Raw genomic sequence first — 22,316 nt, forward strand, 5'->3', positions numbered from 1 at the left:
ATAAAAAAAAATCAATTAAAGTAGACCGTAGGGAGTACAACCTTGGGTTTGCCACAATCTCTATTTCTCTATTAAAGGAATAAAGTTACCATATATATTGACATTGTGGTTAAGCCAAATGGCAAGCTAATAAATGTCAATAGTATATGGTAACTTTATTCTATATTTGACTATGTTAATCAAATAGAAATACAAGTGTGTATGTATATATAAACCGAATTTGAATTAAATGATAATTTTGAATTTATAGATAAAGTTTTTAAATTTGAATTAAAATAAAAAAGAAATTTATCTTTTGTTATCATACTTAATTCGGTTAATGATTATATGCAATTAGAAACTTTTGTAATCTTTTCTAATTATTTAAATACTACTCCGCCTCTAGCAAAAAAGAAAAAATTACTCCATATAAATATAGAATCCTTTCACATTTTAAACCCTATAATTATAGTTATTTAAAACACTATATCTAGATTTGAATAAAGCAAATTTCTTTTAAAATAAATGTAATGTATAGGGTACACGTCTATGTTATCCGGATAACAAAAAAGAGTTTTAAAATCGAATAAAAGTTTACTTACATATATATTGAAGTAAACCTACATGATGGAGAAAGAAACAACACAAAAATCAGTCAATATTAAAAAAAAGTTATTTTTTCCCTTTTGAAAAATATTTGTTTGAAGAGTCAATTTGTATAAATCGACATCAAACAAATAACAAAACTTTGGCAATACAATTGCTATCATTAATTTCAATATAGAACCTTTTAGGAATTGAAGGGTATAAGCCGAAACCTCTTCACTTAGCTGTAGTCAAGCCAACAATGCAAGGGTATAATATTTTTTTCGTTAAAGAATATTAGTTTTGAATCATTAGATTATGTGCAAAAAAATTTTCTCTAATTCAACAAGAGGGATATTGTTTTCTAATTGATAGTTTCTATAGCGATTTTCAAGCGTAACAAAAAGTATATTTTAACAAACAATTAGTATGACGTGATTTTTTTTAAAATGTAAACAAATTATTTCGAAATGAGATTATTTTTTAAAATATAATGTAATTTTAAAAATAAAAATATAAGATATTTTTGAATTTTAGTAGAGATTTTTTAAAATTATTATAATAGAAGTCATATCATGGATAAAATCAAGAAACCGAAATCTTATGGAATATTTACATAAATATCGGTCAGATTTATTGTTTACTTTTTATAGCTAATATACATAGATGATATACCGGTAACACATGATTATACACATATTATATATGAATTATATATAAAATTACTCATCCTTTAATTTTATTTTTAATTTAAGTGGTTGTGAGAGCACCTATTTAGGTTGATTAGATAAAGGCAAAAGAAAAAATATGAAAAAATTTCAACCAAAGACTAAAAATATAAATAAAGTTCTTATGGAGACAATTTCAATTAAAACTCATCCTTTTATAGTGAAATAAATTAACTTTTTGTAATAAAAGAAAGAAAGACAGACATAAAAAATAAGATAAAAGAAAATAAATATAAAAAAATGTATGAAAAATCTAAAAACCAGAAATAAGAGATGACAACTAATTTCTTCTTTTGTTTCATCTTTGTTGAGTATAAAAAATTTGGAAGCTGATCTCATTGATTTCAAATATTTTTTTCAACTCAAATACATAGATTATAAGATAAGGATATCGTAGAATATTTTTCTTAATTTACATTATGTGTCGTTTAAATTTTTTTACTATTACTAACAAAATGATATGATATTCAAATTTGGATTTAAATGCAATTTGCGTAGTTTGCATTGAGGTTAAGCCAAGTATGGTATCGACAAAAAACTACTTGGCAATTTTAAGATAAAATATTTAATGTTATATAATGACAATCAACTAATTTAACATTTAATGAGGTATTTAAAATTCAAAATCTGTGGCTAGAGATAAACTCAAAATGGAGTCATACTGAAATAAAGTTTCACCGGCTAAAGAATCATTTAAATTTTTAGATAGCCAATTAAAATGAGTTTTGAATTAAGGATACTATCTTTACTTGCATCATTATAAAGATAATCATTATTAAAATATATATAAAGTTTTAGAAATTGGAATTTCAAAATAGAAATATTTGTTGAAAGATAACATCATGGAATGTAAGAGTTCAAGTCGTAGTAAAAGAGTCAAGTTGTAACTAAAGAATTGTTTATATTGTGTCAACCTTTGTGCTTTGCCATAAATACAAGTTATTATTCGCTTTGTGGCAATTTTTAGATTCAAATGACACCAATGAGAATGGTGCAAAAATAAAATTATCATTACGAGATTTGAGAAAATGTTAGTCTTTTTTCATGTATTATTTCTTAATTAATATCTAAGGGTTATCTATAATTATCTTGAATGTTTAAATTTTAAGGTTATTTACATATAATTCAAATAACTCAGATATTTAACATGGTTAATATCAAATATGAAAATGAAGTCATACTAGGGAAAATAACTTAGTGGCTAATGAATTTTTTAAATTTTTAGATAGCCGACTAAAATGAGTTTTAAAATAAGGATAATATTTTCACTTATATTATTATAAAAATAATTATTATTGAAAAAAAAAAATTAGAAACTGAAATTTTAAAATAGAAATATTTTTTGAAAAATATCAACACACCAAATAAGAGTTCAAGTAGTAGTAAAAGAGTTAAGTCATATCCAAAGAGTCCTTCATAGTGTCAACATTTGATTGTGTTTGCCATAAATATGAGTTATTATTTTGTTTCCTGACTATTTTTAAGATCAAATGACATCGACGAGAATTGTACCAAAAAGAAAAAATAGAATTATAACTAGGAGATTTGAGAAATGGTTAATCTTTTTCATGTAGTGTTGCCTAATTAATATCTAATGATTATCTATATTTATCGAAAAAATTTAAATTTTAAGATTATTTACATATAATCCAAATAACTCAAATATTTGACATGGTTAGTGTCCGCGCAGGTGCTAATACTAGTAAGAAAAATAATCATCGCCTAATTAATGCAATGTTTGATTGGCAGCATTAAATGATACTTACATTAAATTATACGAAAATTTATGTATTATTTTAAACGAAAATATAATGTCAATTAAGAGTTCATACATTAGCAAGCACGTGAGTAAAACTGTTTAAAGACAAAATGCCATTTTAAAGTAAGTAATTCTTGTTCTTTTAAGTAAGTAATTCATGTGTTACAAACTTACAATCTCTTCATTATGATTTTTCTATCATGTGAATGATAATCTCTTAATTATTATCTACAAGATTACTATTCATTGATTATTAATCATCATATAAACAATCTATATATTATAATCCCTGTATAATTAACCAGACAATCCCTTAGTCAAAGTCAACCAACTAACAATGGGGTGAACAAGAAAATAACACAGTATTTGAATTTTAGTTATCAAAAAGTTTATATAATCAAAGTTGACCAAATAGTATTCACATTGATCCCACCACCTTATACCAATCTACAACAAACCATCTTCTCAATTCTTGAAAAAACTCTGCTACATGTAAATTCCCAGCACCCTTAGAAGCTAATTTCTTCACTAGAAAATCACAAAAATGTCCCAAAAAATAATAATCTCAACTCCCAAAATCCTTTTTTCCATTCTCACCTTTCTGTTTTACACATTCAATGCGAATTCTCAGCCAAATTCCAATCAAGAAAATACCATTTTACTCAAATTAAAACAACATTGGTCTACTTCTCCTAATATCACAAGCTGGAACTCATCTTCAAATCATTGTTCTTGGCCAGGAATAATTTGTAACCATAATTCAGTTACAGGAATTCAGATTTATTTTGGACAAATTTCTGAACCAATCCCATCATTCATTTGTGATCTTAAAAATCTCACCTTTCTTGATTTGAACCACAACTTTATTCCTGGACCTTTTCCTACTATACTTTACAACTGTTCAAATCTTGAATTTTTAGACCTTTCTTTTAACTACATGAATGGTACACTACCTGATGATATTAATCGTCTTTCGGTTAATCTTCAAGTCCTTAACTTGACTTCAAACAACTTCAATGGTGATATCCCTTCAACAATTGGTGACTTAAGTGATCAGCTTAAAGAACTCGTGCTCGCGGGGAATTTATTTGGTGGCAGTTTTCCTATAGAAATAGGTAACTTGTTGAATCTTGAATCTTTAGTGTTAAGTTTCAATGGTTTTGCTCCGCAAGAAATACCATCAAGTTTTACTCAGTTAAAAAAACTGAGGAATTTTTGGATGACAGAAGCAAATTTAGTTGGAGAAATACCTGAAAATATTGGTAATATGACAAGTCTTGAATTTTTAGACTTGTCCTTAAATGGCTTAAGTGGTAATATTCCTAGTGGTGTATTTCAGATCAAGAATTTGACTATAGTTTATCTTTACAACAACAGATTATCAGGGGAAATTCCTCAGACAATTTTGTCATTGAATTTAGATGTTATTGATCTGTGTAATAACAGCTTGACTGGAAAAATACCTGAGGATTTTGGAAAGTTGACTAAGTTGACTGGTTTGTCTTTGTTTTACAACCAATTATCAGGAGAAATACCTTTGAGTGTAGGCAAATTACCATCACTGGTTAATGTTAAGTTGTTTGGCAACAAATTATCAGGTGAAATTCCGCCTGATTTTGGTCGATTTTCGAAGCTTGAGGACTTCCAAGTTTCACAAAACCAACTTGTTGGGAAATTACCTCAGGGTATGTGTAACAACAAGGTCTTGTCAAAAATGATTGTTTTTGAGAATAAACTTACAGGTGAACTACCTGATTCACTTGGAAATTGTGACAGTTTGAAGTCCGTTCGCGTTGAGAATAACCGTCTTTCTGGTAAGATTCCTGATGGATTATGGACAGCTGAGAAACTGTCAACTTTGTTGATCAATGATAATTTGTTCAGTGGTCAACTTCCAGATAAAGTGGGATCAAATTTATCCTTAGTTGATATCAGAAACAACAAGTTTTCGGGCGAGTTACCAACTGGAATGGGTAGTTGGCACAGTTTAAGTGTATTCAGGGCAAGTAATAATCTCTTAAGTGGTGAAATCCCTCAAGAATTGACTGTTTTACCAGAATTAATTGTACTTTTGTTGGATGGTAATTTACTTTCTGGTAATTTTCCATCTAATATTACCTCATGGAGATCTCTTGTTACTTTAAGTTGTAGCAAGAATCAGATATCAGGCCAAATCCCAACTGCACTTGGCCTTTTACCAAAACTCAGTGTTTTGGACTTGTCAAGTAATCAATTTTCAGGTGATATTCCAACTGAATTAGGTAAGTTGATTCCAACTTCACTTAACCTGTCATCAAATCGCCTATCGGGTAAAATCCCAGCTCAGTTAGAGAATGCAGCTTTCGATAAGAGTTTCTTGAATAATCCCGGTCTTTGTGCAAGTAATCCATTAGTTGGACTTAGTTCTTGTAAGGGGAAAACAAAGTCAGACAAGTTTCCAGTTAAACTTGTTGCTGTTCTTGGTAGTGTAGCAGCAGTCTCTTTTCTGGTGGCGGTTTTGTATAGTGTTTTTGTGTTGAGAAGTCATAGAAAAAGAAAGCAAGAATTGGTCTCGACATGGAAGCAGACATCATTCCACAAGTTAGACTTCACAGAATCAGATATTTTATCCTATCTGACCGATAACAACACGATAGGAAGTGGAGGCTCAGGACAGGTCTACCTCGTGCCCTTAAGCCGATCAGGTAACCATATTGCTGTTAAGAGGATTTGGAGCAGCAACCAAAGGTTGGATCACAAGCTTGAGAAAGAGTTTCTAGCAGAAGTTCAGATATTAGGTACGATTCGACATTCCAATATAGTAAAATTGCTGTGTTGCATTTCCAGTGAAGAGTCAAAGCTTCTTGTGTATGAATATATGGAGAATAGGAGTTTGGATATATGGCTTCATTCAAAGAAGAGATTGAACAATGTCTCAGGTTTAGCACCACATTTGGTGTTGGAATGGCCTAAGAGGCTGCAAATTGCGATAGGAGCTGCTCGCGGTCTTTGCTACATGCACCATGATTGCTCGCCACCTATTATTCATCGCGATGTGAAGTCAAGTAATATCCTATTGGATACTGAATTCAATGCAAAAATTGCAGATTTTGGCCTAGCCAGGATATTACTCAAGCCTGGAGATAACACAGTGACAACAGTAGCTGGCTCTTTTGGGTACATTGCTCCAGGTATAGAACCATTAACTCATATAGCATCATTAAATTTAAGAGTTAAGAAGTTAGCTTGATCTCTTACCTAGATAAAACCACATATATGTAATTGAATTGTGTGACGATCCCATCTAAAAACTTAAGTTATTAGAGAGAACAAATTTTTATCTACTTAATTATGTCTCAATACTGGCCCTCACGCATGAACCTGATTCTTTTTGATAGACCAAGCACGTGAAATTTCTTGTTGATAATGAATGGCGGTGAAATTTAAACCTACTCTGATACCTTATTAAGTTGTATGACCATCTCATCTAAAAGCTTACTAAACTCTGAACTCACGACCTCTGCATGCTCCGATGCCATATCAATTATGTGATCATTTGATCTAAAAGCTTAAGCTATTAGAAATAGCATACTTTATTTACTTAGTTATATCTTAACAGTTGACATTCTCATGTTGGTGTTGCAGAGTATGCGCGTAAAACAAGAGTGACTGAGAAGGTTGATGTGTATAGCTTCGGAGTTATCCTTTTAGAACTAGTGACCAGTAAAGAAGCCAATTTTGGAGACGAAGATTCATGTCTTGCAGACTGGGCATGGCGCCACCTCCAAAAAGGACACCCAATAGTCGACACTTTGGATGAAAACATCAAAGAATCGCGATATTTGGATGAAATCTGCACTGTGTTTAAGCTTGGAATATTTTGCACTAGCACATTTCCTTCATCAAGGCCTACAATGAAGGAAGTTTTGCAAATCTTGATCCAATGTAACAACAGTTCACCTACATCTGGTGAAAAGAAAGATGAAACAGAACATGATGTTTCACCACTACTCAAGAATTCCAGGAGTGAAAGGATTGCAGAAAATGATGATGTTGGTTTTACATCACTTATTTGATGGCATTAGAATATATGATAGTGAGAATAGCAAAGAATAAAAGGGCAGCTCAGTGCACTAAGCTCCCTCTATGCGCGGAGTCCGAGGAAGGGGCGGACCACAAGGGTACATTTTATGCAGCCTTACCTTGCATTTTTACAAAAGGGTGTTTCTATGACTCGAACTCGTGATCTCCTGGTCAGATGGCAACGACTTTACCAGTTACGCCAAGGCTCCCTTCAGAATAGCAAAGAATAAGACCAAAGATGATGTATTAGATAGTGAAAAACTAGGATTGTACATACTGTATTAGATCCATATTGTTGCTTGGCATTGTTTTGCTACAGAAATTTTCCTTTTTCAATGTTTTCTTTTCTCACTAATAACTGACAAAAAGAAAATATTAAAGTCCTAAACTAAATGAAAGGAGGATAGGCTTCCGAACAAATCAAGAAAAAATAACCAAGGAAGATTGAACTACCTCACTACTAAAACTTATTGGCAATAGTGAATCTTGTAAAGATTACAAAAAAAAATGTGGCAACTAAATGACAACAACTACTACGACTCAGTCCCAAACATGTTGGAGTCGACGATATGAATCCTCACTTTTTCATTAAGCTCATCTCATATCATCATCATTACCCAAATGTATGGGGTGAAAGAAGAGGGTTCTCTTTTACGAGGTATGGGGCGATACAAAATGTAGAAACCATCTCAGGCTTTTTCTATCACTCTGACCATGATCAAGATTCCTCGAGTCCGAGATATTGTGAATGAGAAGCAGCCAATAGTGCAGCTCCAACGCCTGAACCATCATTCGAAAGCTCAATGACTATGCTTTCCGCAGCGTCTCCCAACAACTCTTTGATAGTTCCCTCCATGCAATTTCTGAACTTTGTGTAATGCTCAAACAATGCACCGTCAACAGCTATTACTGACCTCTGCTTCTCTCCATCCTTCAAAGTGTCTCTTCCCAATTTCTTGAGGATGCCCACGATTCCTGCTGCAGAAAGACGAGCTCCACGAGAGGTAATAATGTCACATAGCTCTACAATTATTTTCCTCATTTTCCAGGTAGAATTAGGTACCTGTGACAAAAATATATATAGAAAATAGGTTGAGTAATAAGTTGTTCTCCACTTAAGCTTAGCCAGCTTTAGGAGTGTTTCGTGGTTTAACTCATATAAAGGCCGAAATAGATGACAAACTTCAAAAATTGATAATGTTTCACTTTAGTCGAATGTTTGATATTAATAAACACAGGACTCCATTTACCTCTAAGATATCCTTCAGCTTGTCGCCAACCACCTTGAGATCAGCAGACTTGTCGTGATGCATAGCAGACATGTCCGGAGTCCTGCATGTTTTGTGGCATTTCTTTAGAAAGGAAGAGTTGGGCTTGCGGCTGCCAGAAAATAAATAACTCCCAGCGCAACCATAGTAAATGTGTCAGTTAAAGAAATACCTACCTCAATATGAATGGAGTTTTCAGTTTCGGTGGGACATAATCATCAAAAAATGAAGCTTCTTCAGCCATTCTACACAAGACCCTGCGCAAAATTTCTCCAAGATACATCCCGGAAATCATCTTCTCATAAATCTGCTCAGTTGCCAATAGTTCAAAATCAGATGTAAGATAGAAAAATGCAGAAAATGGAAGGGGGTTGTTTTTGTTACCTGCTCCCCGGGGTTTAAACTCTCAGTGTCAAGACTTTGGTCGTATTCTGTTACCGGAAGATGTGATGAGCGGAAATTACCCCATTCCATGTTAATAACCTTCAAATACCAAACAAAATTACGTTAACGTTACAAACATGAGATTCATGCTTAGTTTGATCACAACCATAAGGTTTCCGACACCAAGGAAAATATTTTTGAAGAATGAATTAGGCATATATCAAGTCACAAACGCATTATGAATGTCACAAGAAGCTACCATATCTCCTGATTTAGGCAGCAGACCATGCCATTTGGGAATTGTATTTGCCCGCTCAACATATGCTGCATTGGTTCCAGTACCCAATATTACTGCAGCAATGACATCAGGGTTGTTATACCGACCTCCTGCTAATGTTCCAACAGTATCATTGACCTAAACACCCAAGAATTACATAAGATTAATAATCAGAAATGCCAGACATACAAAAAACATAATACACGAACATCATCAGCACACTTCTTCTTTATAGAAATTCACACAGAATTTAATCTGGAGCAAAACTTACCAAAGCAGCCACGCGCACGTCAAGACCGACCCTTTCCATTGCTTTTGTTAACTCTCTAACAACATCTTGGTCAACCTATGTTAGATTTCGTCAGGAGTAGTTCAGCACTGAAATAAAATATAGTTCGAAAAGGAAATTTTCTAACGTACTTTTAATTCAAGTCGGTGAAAACGCAATCAAATAAACAATCAACTACACCTCAACTCCAAATTACTTTGTATGTATAAAGTCGTATGTGTTAAATCCCAATCAATGCAAAAACCTACATTAAAATGACGACTAAATCTAGGTTCACTGTTGGCATGATCGATTGGATGTGAAAATCAGAGAATCGAATGACTAACCGTATCATCGATGGAGAAGCCCTTTGTCCATTTAATAAGAGTCCCTGATGCAATTGACAGTTGTTTAACTGGGAAAGAGAAGGTGAAGCCCAGCTCCCTTTGTCTTCCGGGTGGAAGACGAAAATCGTCGTCTTCTGTAGCAACAAATTCTACAAGCGCCGTAGCAATAAAATCAAATAACGCCTGCAGTTAGCAGTTCGAAGTTTAATCATATGGTAATAACCCTGAGTGGATGAAACAAGATTGCCGGTTGCAAAGATGATACAGCTTATACTTACATCAGAAGATGATCCAGCCATCACATTCTTTGGAATTGAAACTTCTTTAACTTCTTGTTTAACTATACGCTTTTCTTTCCCGCCCAACTGCACTCGCATCACACGGAAGTTTGTGCCGCCTAGATCTAATGCATAAAACAGACCGGTTTCGTCCCTAAGATGAAGGAATAAAAGTAATACCATACGTTAAACTGAAGCTAAAATTAACAGGGCGAGATTTCTAAATATTTACAACACCTGCAAGATCACAGCTTTATTGAAAAAGAAACAATTTTAAGGCACCCAAAAAAGCAAAAATTCAGCTTATGCACATATATACACCTCAGAAGCTAAAATTAATAGACAACCTGATATAACTCCACCCCATAAGCTAAAATCAACAGAGTAAGATTTCCAAACATTTACAACACCTCCAAGGTCACACCTTTATTGAAAAAGAGACAATTTTTTGACACCCAAATAAGCAATAATCAGCTTAGGCACATATATACAGACAAAAATCTAATATAACTCCACCCCAACAGCTAAAATCACCTGATTAAAGATTTCTAAATACTTACAACACCTCCAAGATCACAACTTTAATGAAAAAGACACAAATATTCCTCACCCAAATAAGCAAAAATCAGTTTAAGCACATATATTGTATATACACACACAAACAATCTAATATAACTTCATCCCAGAAGCTGAAATCAACAGAGTAATAGCCTGTTTGGCCAAGCTGGAGAAATTAACTTATTTTGAGAAGTGCTCTTTTGAGAAAAATACTTTTGGAGAGAAGCAGTTTGTGTTTGGCTAATCACTCTGAAAAACAATTTTGAGCAATAATTTGTGTTTGACCAAGCTTTTCAGAAAATGCTTTTAAATATCAAATTACGAATAACGACATGAATAGATTTACTTAATAATTAATATTATAAGTAAATAAATAATCTTAAAAATTTGTTATTACAGGCAATTATTAAATCTTTTCATTTTATTTAAGTAAAATATGAAAATAAAATTTAAAAGTACTTAATTCTTTTAATATAAGTTAAATATATTAAAAATCATTCAACAAATATAAAAGCATTCACCCCTAAAGTCACTATATATTAGAAAACTATCCTAAAAATAATAAGAAATATTTATACATTAATATTCTAAGTATTAGGTTTAACGGTTATTTTGGTATATACTATATTTTATTAAGGGTATTTTTGGTAAGAAGAAAAGTCAAAACTGCTTCTGCTTCTATTTTTGGGAAGAAACTACTGTTTTCTACTTCTCAAAAAATGCTTGTGCTTCTTCCCAAAAGCACTTTTATCCCAAAAAAAAAAAAAAAAAAAGAAGAAGAAGCAGCACTTTTGGCCTCTTAAAAGTTTTGACAAACAGGCTATAAGATTCCTAAACATTTACAAACACCTCCAAGTCACAGCTTTATTGAAAAAAGACACAACTTTTCCACACCCAAATAAGCATAAGATCAGTTAATGCACATACACACACACCCCTATGATATAACTCCACCCCAGAAGCTAAAATCAACAAAGATTTCCAAACATTTACAACACCTCCAAAACTGATAAATACACAATTATATGACACCCAAACAATCAAAAATCAGTTTAAGCACATATATACACACACAAAACTGATATAACTCCACCCTAGAAAGTAAAATCATGAGAGTAAGATTTCTAAATATTTAGAACCACCTCCAAGATCACAGCTTTATTGAAAAAGGACACAATTTTTCCACACCCAAATAAGCAAAAATCAGTTTAAGCGCGCGCGCGCACATATATATATATATAGAGAGAGAACACCTCCAAGATCACAGCTTTATTGAAAAAAGACACAATTATATGACACCCAAATAAGAAAAAATTAGTTTAAGCACACAAATATATAGAACACCTCCAAGATCACAGCTTTATTGGAAAAAAGACACAATTTTTCCACACCCAAATAAGCAAAATTCAGTTTAAGCACAATATAGTATATTTAGAACACCTCCAAGATCACAATTTTATTGAAAAAAGACACAATTATATGACACCCAAATAAGCAAAAATCAGTTTAAGCACACATATATATATTTGGAACACCTCCAAGATCACAACTTTATTGAAAAAAGACACAATTATATGACACCCAAATGAGCAAAAATCAGTTTAAGCACACATATATATTTAGAACACCTCCAAGAACACAACTTTATTGAAAAAAGACACAATTTCTTGATACCCAAATAAGCAAACAATCAGTTTATGCGCGCGCGCGCACACACACAAAGACTCACCCAGTGGGGAGGTTATCAACATAGCTAATAAGCATCTTGAGTTTGCTACCACCTTCAGAAGCAAGACCAGCATGCATCTCTACGGTCATAGCATCAGCCACTTGCCTTAATTTTCCTATTGGAGTTTCACATTTCTCCTCAAACTCTTTCAATATATCCATAGCTTTAGCCCATTTACCTGAATTTTTCATTTTGTGCCTCATTAATAAAACAGCAGCAGCACATACTGCAGCTGTACATACTACTGCTGCACCCACCACCACTTTTCCCATATTTTTCACTTGTAACACAACAACACACAATTGCTCTTTCTTTTTGTGTATTCAAACTGAATATTCTACTGTAAAGATTGTAGCTTTTTGGTTTGTTTGTAGTATTGGTTTGTTTGTAGTATTGGTTTGTTAAAGATTCACAATTAGATACTTTCTTGGTATCTTTTTGTGTGTGTGTGTGTGTGTGTAAAAAAGAAAGGAAAATGCGAGAGAGAATTATTGAAGATTTTTGAGGTGACATGGAAGAAGACAAGAGTAGGTCCCCACAATATAAGGAAATTGCTATTTTGATGCTTATCAAAGTCTGTTAAAGAATCTTTCTGTGTCTGTCTCAATATATATATATTTTTGGGATGTGCACCAAATATTATACACTATTATTAACCTTAATTTAACCAAAAGATAAAAATAAAAAGAAAGCTAAAGAAACATCAGGGTCAATTGATTTTTTTGACTCTTTACAAATTTAGTTTTAATTTTATTACCTTATCTTCTTTTTTTTTATATGAAAAATTTATTTTTATATGTAAGAGATTTGTCTTTTACACATAAGAGATCTAAAAAGGTCATTTTTTTAAATTTAAAATTATAAAGGGACATGATGTACAAATAACACGAAACACTAGAGGTTGATCCGTATGATGTATTTGGAAAAATAATACTAGTACATCTTAACTTTATATTATTAATTTCTTATTTGATAGTATTTTTTAATTTATATATAACTAATACAAGTAGTATTAGTTATATATACTATATTCAATATCATTCTTATACATAATAAAAAATGCCAATAATAATATTATAATTTTTAATATATGGATAAACATGTATAAAAATAAATTTGCCCTTTCAAAACTTTTAATACACCAAATCAAACGCTTGATATGAAATAATCTCATCATAATAGTAATTAATACTATTCTTATACACCCTGCTAGACGACCCATAGTAGTAGCCACTCTTTCTTTGTACTTCAACAAGAATATCTTCGTGTGTGCTAAAGTGAGGCCAAAATCTTCTTTCAAAGATGTGACATACAGTGTATAACTAATATTTCGAGACAAGTTCAAGAGTATTATAAAATAATGATCGTAAAGTAAAGATAAGTATAGAGAGAAACTGATATATTATTCAAACTTTAAATTTATGTACATAATTGATGGGTTTAAAGTATCTTACACTTATATTTTGATGATCTAACAAACTTATTGTTAAGAACCAGATAAAGGACCTGATGTACACTTGATATATATCTATATCAACGGACTCAAGCTAATGTGTGATGTATGACTTCAGACAAAAAAGAATCAACTCAGGGACCTGATCCCTTTGAGTTTTTCTGACAGCAGTACGAAGTCAACTCTACAGTTGGAAAGTGACTGCCTGCACTATACATGCTACAGTACAGAAACAGTGCAACAGTCACTTCCCATTGGGAAGGGATTTTTACCAACCAAGTGTTTACATCATCCAAGTGATGTCATCCAAATGATATTAACAAGAAGCATTACAACAAAACATCACTTGAACATTTGTGAAATAATTCAAGCACTCAAGATCTGATAAGCAAGCATTGAAGTCATAAGTGCATCAAGAACAAAGTACAACACTACTACGGACCAGTTCCTACAACAAGTCTTTTGTATGTCCTTAGTTGAGTTGTATCTTTGTATTAGTTTTTCATTGTAATTCCTACTTTGCTTATTTAGAAACTTTAACTAGGAACCTCCCAAAACCATAAACCCTTAGAGTTTGTGTCATAACTAGAGTTAGTCATGAGTTGAAGTCTTTGTAATAGTGAGGGATTAAGAGTTTAATTCCTAGGTTACAATAGGTTGTAATCTAAAGATTTCTCAAGTAGTGAAGTTGAAATCCTACAAGTGTAGATCGTGGTTTTTTATCCCCTTGAGCAGGGATTTTTTTATGTAAAATTTCCTGTGTCATTTACTTACTGGTTCATTAGCTATTTCTGTGGGAACTGGTATATGACCGGGTCTCTATACAGTTTGGTGGACTCATATATTCTATCAATTGGTATCAGAGCGGGTTCTTTCTAAAAGGTTAACACCTAGAGAGGATCCTCACCATGGCTGCTCCACCAAACTTCGAGGAAGAATAATTAACCTACAGGCCCCCGAGATTCAACGACCAATACAATGGCTGGTGGAAAACTCGAATGCTTGAGTTCATAATAGTAGAAGACTACGAGTTATGGGATGTTATTTGTGATGGTCCATACGTCCCAACAAAGAAGGTAGGAGAACCTACTGTAATGGTGCCAAAAACCAGGAAAGAGTACAATGATCCCGACACGAAAGTTGTAGAAAAGAACTTTTGCGCCAAAAAGATTTTGGTGTGTGGCATAGGACCTGATGAATATAATAGGATCCCAGCCTGTCAATCCGCCAAGGAGATATGGGAAGCTCTACAAACGGCACATGAGGGAACCACTCAAGTAAAGCAGTCCAAGATCGACATGCTCACCAATGAGATGAGCTCTTTAAAATGAAGGATTATGAATCCATTCAAGATATGCATTCTCGATTCACTTCCATTATAAATGAGCTACACTCTCTTGGAGAAATCATTCCTAGGAACAAGCTATTGAGGAAAGTTCTTAGCGTTTTACCTAGCTCCTAGGAGAGTAAGGTGAACGCTATTACTGAAGCCAAGGATTTGTAAACACTGACTATGGACGAGCTGGTTGGAAATCTGAAGACCTATGAGATGAAGAGAACCAAAGAAGGAGAAGAACTTGGTACTCAAAGCTGAAAACAATCATTCGAGTGAGGAGGATAGCGATATGGCATACCTTACCAGAAGGTTTCAGAAAATGGTTCGAAGGAATGAAGGTATACCAAAGAGAGGTAGTTCTAGCAAACCAAAGAATTATGACCTCTGTCATAAGTGTGGAAAGCCAAGGCATTTTATCAAGGGCTGTCCTCTTCTGAAGCAAGAACATTTTGAGCACAACTCTGATAAAGCAGCCAAGAGGAATCTGGTTCCTGACAAATGCTTCAAAAGAAAAAATGCAGCTGACAATATTATGAAGCAAGCTCTTGCAGCATGAGGAGACTCCTCCAGTAAGTCTGAAGAAGAAAATGATGAAGGTGATAGCTCTATGTTGGCAGTTGAAAGTGAAGCAAATGAATATGATTCAATATTCACCTTGATGGATTAGTCAGACGATGATGAAGACGATGACAATGATGAGGTAAATTTTAGGGATGTTCAGAGAAATCTGGAATCCTATTCTCCTAAAAAACTCATGTCATTATAATGTATTGATTGATGCATATCATAGTCTGGTGAGTGATAAGGATGCCTTAACCATAGAGTTAGGAGATGCTGAGCAGACTAAAGATGACATGGTTTTTTGCGTAGTTGACTTGAAGGAAACCATAGAAAATCTGAAAAATGAAAAGGAGGTTCTAATAGAAAAAATTGCTAGTGTAGAACATGAAAGAGATGATTTGATGGTAGTTGTAGTTGACTTGAAAGAAACCACTGATAACCTTAGTAAAGAAAAGAATGCCTTAGTGGAGAAAGTTGCTATCACTGAGCAAGAAATAGATGATCTCCTAGTGATGATTGCAGACCTAGAGGAAATAATTGAGGAACTTAAAGCAGACTCTATGCTTGGAAATTCTAAAAAAGGAAAGGAAATTGCTAGTGAGGCACATATTAAACTTGAAAATGAGCTGAATATTGTGAAAACTAGTTTATGTGCTAAGCTTGAGAAAAATAGGCAGCTTCAAGCAGAATTAGAAAAAGTAAAAAATGATCTTGAGAAATCTCTTAAGTGGACGTGGTCTTCAGATGCTATTACTGCCATGTATTTTAACAATGGTGGAAACAGGCAGGGAATAGGGTTCTAAAGGGAGAAAATTCCCTATAACCCTCATAGCAAGTACGCTACTGTACCTGATAACTGGCTTTGTACCCAATGTGGGAACAATGGGAATTTCAAGGAAAACTGCCAAGCCAGAGTCCAGTCTGTTCAGAAAAACAAAGTTTTTGCTGAAAAAGTAACTACTAGAAGAGGACCAGGTGCCACTCACAAAAAACGCATGTTGCCTACATGGACTAGAAGAGCTCTCATTCATCCCTTTTCTCATTACAAGGGACTCAAACTTGTTTGGGTTCCTAAATCTAACCCTTGAATTCCTTTTGCAGGGAACAGTGAGAGGAAGCAATCAACAATGGATCATGGATAGTGGATGCTCTAAGCACATGACTGGGAATACCATGGACTTCCTTTCACTGAAATCCCTGCAAGGATGGAATGTATCCTTTGGAAATGGGAAAAAGGGGTGCATTCTTGGTGTTGGAAAAATTGGAAAGTCTCTCTCACACTCAATCGAGAACGTGTATTATGTCAATAGTCTGAAGTACAGTTTCTTGAGTGTTTCTCAAATTTATGATAAGGGAAACAAAGTGGAGTTTTTGTCAAAGATATGCACAGTTACTAATCTGGTAACTGGTGAAGTGGTACTTGTGGCCAAAAGATACAAGAACATCTACGTTGCTGATTTTGAGTCCCTATAAAGTGGTGACATGATCTGCCTAAAAGCTGTTGATGATGATACCGAGTTGTGGCACAAAAGGCTGGGACATGCAAGCTTCTCTCTTCTGAACAAGCTGATACAGAAGGACCTGGTTCGTGGCTTGCCAAATTCAAAGTTCAAAGAGCACAAAGTATGTGATGCATGTGCTAGAGGGAAGCATGTGAAATCTTCATTCAAGCCAAAGAAGGATGTTAGCACATCAAAGCCACTTGAACTACTTCATATGGATCTATGTGGACCTATGAGAGTGCCAATCAAGGGAGGAAAAAGATACATTTTTGTGATAGTGGATGACTACTCAAGATTCACTTGGACGATGTTTCTCAGAACAAAGGATTAGACCTTCAAAGTATTTGTAGCCTTTGTGAAGAAAATTCAAGTGAAGATGGAATCAAAAGTGGCTTGCATCAGATCCATCATGGAACAGAATTTGGCAATGCCAAGTTTGATGAATTTTGCAGTGAAAATGGAATCACCCACAACTTCTCAGCTCCAAGAACTCCACAACAAAATGAAGTTGTAGAAAGGAAGAACATAACCCTTAAAGATATGGCTAGAACAATGTTTATTGATAGTGGGATAGCCAAAATATTCTGGGCATAAGCCATAAATACTGCCTGCTACTTGTTGAACAGGTGCATGGAAGCCCAAGCTGACTCACTTAAGAACGTTCGGGTGCAAGTGCTATGTTCTCAACCATGGAAAGGATCATCTTGGAAAATTTTATGCCAAAAGCGATGAAGGAATTTTTCTGGGGTATTCTTCTCAAAGCAAAGCTTACAAAGTTAACAATAAAAGGACTCAGTGTGTGGAAAAAAGTGTTCATGTAATCTTTAATGAGTCCCCTTCATCTGGTGAGAAGAGCAACAAGGATGATCAAGACAGTGAGCCACTACTGGTTCCAGGAGAAATCATTGATATAGCAAATGGAAAGGCATATATGATGAGTCAAGTGAAGGAGACAAATGAAGGCAATGCAACCTCCTCCACTCCAACTCAAGAGGAACCAGGTACCCAAATCACAACCACTGAAGCTGAAGAAAGAGTGGTTGATGGAGTTCAAAGTACTCCACAAGTAGCAAAAAGAAGAATGCAAGGGAAACAGTCAGGATTACCTAGTTCCTCCACTAATGATATTCAAGTGCCAAACTGGAAACACAAAAGTTCCCATCCTCTCGATAATATAATCACCCCCTTGATTCTAGAGTCCAAACTAGATCAAAAGCAAGAAATTCACTTGCCTTCTCAGCCTTCCTCTCCCAAATAGAACCCAAAAATATTAAGGAAGCCTTGAAGGATGCAGACTAGATCACAGCTATGCAAGAAGAGCTGCATCAATTTGAAAGAAACAAAGTATGGCACCTGGTACCTAGACCCTCAAATAGAACCATCATAGGGACCATGTGGGTGTTTAGAAACAAGCTTGATGAGCATGGAAACACTACAAGGAACAAGGCAAAGCTAGTTGTTCAAGTCTACAATCAAGAGGAAGGGATTGATTATGATGAGACCTTTGCTCCAGTTGCTCGTATGGAAGCCATCAGAATTCTCATTGCATTTGCATCACATATAGAATTCACCTTATTCCAAATGGATGTTAAAAGTGCATTTCTGAATGGTTTTCTCAAGGAAGAAGTATATGTTAAGCAACCTCCAGGTTTTGAATGTCATGAACATCCTGAATATGTGTTCAAATATGGTTTGAAGAAGGCTCCTCGAGCTTGGTATGAAAGGTTGTCAAATTTTCTCTTAGAAAATGGCTTTACAAGAGGAAAAATTGACAACACTCTGTTTCTAAAGAAACAAGGAAGGAACCTGCTCATTGTTCAGGTATACATTGATGATATTATCTCTGGGGCAACAGCTGACTCACTTTGTGAGGAATTTGCAAAACTCATGGAAAGTGAGTTTAAGATGAGCATGATGGGGGAGCTGAACCTTTTCTTGGGTCTTCAAGTGAAGCAGTCCACGAAGCGAACCTGTATCAGTCAGCCGAAATACATCAAGGAGCTTTTGAAGAGGTTTGATATGGAAGCATCAAAAGTGATCGACACTCCCATTGCCATTGCCACTCGACTGGACTTGGATGAATCTGGCTCTTCTGTAAATCAAATAATGTATCGAGGCATTATTGGATCTCTCCTGTATCTCACTGCCAGTAGACCAGATATTATATTCAGTATGGGGTTATGTACAAGGTTCCAGTCAAACCCCAAGGAATCTCACCTAAAGGCTGCCAAAATAATTTTGAGATATCTTAAGGAAACACAAGACCTGGTTCTGTATTACCCTTCAGGTGACAATTTTAATCTTGTTGGGTATGCTGATGCAGATTATGCAGGTTATCTGGTGGACAGGAAAAACATATTTGGAATAGCTCACTTCCTAGGATCCTGTCTGATTTCATGGGGCACAAGAAATCAAAACTTTGTAGCTCTCTCAACAGCTGAAGCAGAATATGTTGTTGCAGCTTCTTATTGTGCCCAACTCTTGTGGATCAAACAACAATTAGAGGATTTTGGAGTATACATTGACTGTGTACCTTTTATATGTGATAACACCAGTGCACTCAACATGGCAAAGAACCTGGTCCAGCACAAGAGAACCAATCACATTGATGTGAGACATCATTTTCTCAGAGACAATGTGGAGAAGGGGCTTATTTGCATAAAGTTCTGTAGTACAGAAGACCAAATTGCAGACATCTTCACCAAAGTTTTAAGCAGGGAACATTTTGAGAAAAATAGGATGGCACTGGGGTTAATCAAGCCTAATTGAGAACCTGATTCCCTTCCATATGGCTATGAAAGTTACACTCGGGTAAATATAGCTAAAGTGTTTTCCGACCAAGCCTAACTCACCTCTATATCGTTGCAGGTAGACACACATGATGATTATAGAAGCTGAAGAAACAATGCATGAGCGCTAAAAGAGAGGTGAAAAATCTTTTCCGAAAGACCGGTCAAGAACCTGGTTCTTGTACCACAGGTTAATAGTCTTGTGTTTTTCTCATGCATATCTCAAAAGAAACAAAATTAGCTGCCACGTCATCCACCTTTTCAGACCCTGTATATCATGTCTTTTCTTTCAAATCTTTTCACTTCCCTCTGCAATGTTGCATCTTCCCACAAACCTACAGCCGTTTCAGAACCCGTTTCTCTTCCCTCATAATTATCCTTTCCCTCCTTAAAACCCCTACACCTCCTAACCTTAAGCGATCATCCTTCTCTCTTTCCACTCTTCTAGAACCTTATACCCAACTATCTACCATGGCTAAAGAGCAATCAAACCTACCCACCTCTGAAGAGAAAACCCTTGACTCATCTGCCATGTTAGAAACACCACCAAACGTCCCCTATTCCACCATTGCTGACCCAGAAACACCCAAACCTGATTCCCTTTAAACCCCTTATCTCTCTCATCACTCCCTATGTGGATACTATTTCCTTAAGTGTTGATGACTCAGAAGCACCAAAAATAGATAGTGTTTCTTCTTTGTTGCCAGATACTCTCAAAGAACAGAACAAGGATGAAGAAAAAGGTGAAACTTAACAAGGAAAAGGGGTGTCCGAGGAAGATACTGATCAGTGTGCTAGTCCTCTGGTTACTGTTGCTGCTATGGAACCTCAGGAAAAGGAGGCCATCGAAAACATGTTGTCCATTGCTGCCAAGAGACTGGTGAATAAGGTAACTTCGTCCATGCCTGAGTCTTAAAGGGAAGGGACTCTGCTCTTAGGAGAAAAAGGAACAATGGTGCTCTTTGGATCTTCTGCACTTGAAGAAGCTACTAGGTACCCTGCTGATGAACCTAATTCCCTCTTTGAGGAAACAGGTCAGGAATCATCTTCCCAGGTCAGCTTCGATCCTTCTCAATCTCCTCACTTTGATGTTGAACCGTTGGAGTCCATCCCCCTCCCCCCCCCCGTTGTGAGATCTAGTGATGAGGATGAACATGATGATGTGGTTCTTAGTGCACGCTTTAAGATTAGAAATACCGTGGTCACTCCTAAGCCCCCTCCTAAGAGACCTACCACAAGGTTGCAACAGAAGGAGGCTTTTGAGTCTGCCTTGAAGAAAAGCAAAAAGAGTAGCAAGAAAAAGAAGAAGAGGCTGGTGAAGGACGGGAAAATTGTGTGTTATAAAAGTATACCTGTAGTGGAAGTGGATGAGGATGCTCAAGAAGAACCAAGTTTCATGGTTAAGAGATCTCAGAAAAAGAAACAATCTGTTGAGAGTGCTTCAAAGGAAGCTGTTGAAACATCAAGTAAAAAGTCTGTGAAAGGTAGTATCAAGTCTAAGCAAGTTGTGGAGAAACAATCAGTGTCTGATGATGATATTTTGGTGAAATCAAGTAGATATGGTAAGTCCATTGAGAAGTCTGGTAAAAGAAAGTTGGAAACTGTTGGGGCACCCGGTTCTATCAAAAGTATGAAAAGTGTAAGTGTGCTTGGGCAAGAAAGGCTGCGGTACCAGAAAGTCTTGTGGGGTCGCACGTTTGACCCAGAGATTTTTGAAATGGAGGGTATGAGACAAATTCTTGAGATGGTGGAATTTCAGCAGTGGGGCAATCTGTTCAAAGAGGATGTGCCCAAGGTGTATGCGGATGAGGTCCAAAGTTTCTATACTGAACTCTTCAATGTTGAAGATGACCACACTTGTGTCCTAGTGAATGATATGGATATTGTTATAGATGCTACTGTGTTGGGAAACATTCTCAGAGTTCCATCTGAAGGGTTGTCATATGTGAGAGGTGCTTGTGGCTCTAATTTTAGGCGTGCCATTGTGTAAGAGAAAGTTGTCCAAAACGGGGAACAAATACACAAGAAGGCTCTGCTTCCTGTGTACCAACTGTTATTTGAGTTGGTTAATAATGTTCTGCTCCCTTGTGCTGAGAGAAGGTACCTCACATCCCGGTCTGATCTATACTTAATGAAAGCATTGGATGAGTTTCACTCTATCAATTTGTCTGCCATTATGATTGAACATATGCAGAAAGTGGCAGCTTTCAAGGATGGGAACCATGGACTCCCTTATGGCTTTCTTCTCATGCGTGTCTTCAAGTTCTTTAATGTGCCCTTAGGACAGTCCAAGATGGAAACCAGGAAACAGACCTTCTCGAAAATTACACTGGAGGAATGTGAATGTGTTGAAAAGGTTGGAGGAATGGGCAGCACTTCGACGATCTCCTAGCTGATCAATGCCCAGAATAGTGCTACAGAGAAGATCAAGAAACTGAAGGCAAGGAATGCCA

General features: G+C 35.3%; 3 protein-coding genes across 3 annotated transcripts; 2 read left to right on the top strand and 1 right to left on the bottom strand.

Moving 5' to 3' along the window:
• The first annotated feature begins 3,461 nt into the window (after positions 1-3,461).
• On the top strand, positions 3,462-7,449 carry LOC104097074 (receptor-like protein kinase 5). The gene is made up of 2 exons (XM_009603585.4): positions 3,462-6,221; positions 6,676-7,449. Exons 1-2 carry the CDS (start codon positions 3,596-3,598, stop codon positions 7,104-7,106), a joined length of 3,057 nt encoding a protein of 1,018 aa, XP_009601880.1. The 5' UTR covers positions 3,462-3,595; the 3' UTR covers positions 7,107-7,449.
• Positions 7,360-12,741, bottom strand: LOC104097075 (hexokinase-2). Its single transcript, XM_009603586.4, has 9 exons — positions 12,223-12,741; positions 9,936-10,089; positions 9,658-9,840; positions 9,314-9,388; positions 9,025-9,180; positions 8,766-8,864; positions 8,558-8,688; positions 8,364-8,445; positions 7,360-8,176 (listed from the first exon to the last, which is right to left on the bottom strand). The coding sequence occupies exons 1-9, from the start codon at positions 12,492-12,494 to the stop codon at positions 7,832-7,834; spliced, it is 1,497 nt and encodes a 498-aa protein (XP_009601881.1). The 5' UTR covers positions 12,495-12,741; the 3' UTR covers positions 7,360-7,831.
• A 2,944-nt stretch (positions 12,742-15,685) lies between these two features.
• On the top strand, positions 15,686-17,045 carry LOC138893553 (uncharacterized). The gene is made up of 4 exons (XM_070178178.1): positions 15,686-15,711; positions 15,802-16,332; positions 16,405-16,525; positions 16,674-17,045. Exons 1-4 carry the CDS (start codon positions 15,686-15,688, stop codon positions 17,043-17,045), a joined length of 1,050 nt encoding a protein of 349 aa, XP_070034279.1.
• The last annotated feature ends 5,271 nt before the right edge of the window (positions 17,046-22,316 follow it).

The sequence above is a fragment of the Nicotiana tomentosiformis genome, chromosome 6, assembly GCF_000390325.3.
Source record: "Nicotiana tomentosiformis chromosome 6, ASM39032v3, whole genome shotgun sequence".
Lineage (NCBI taxonomy): Eukaryota > Viridiplantae > Streptophyta > Magnoliopsida > Solanales > Solanaceae > Nicotiana > Nicotiana tomentosiformis.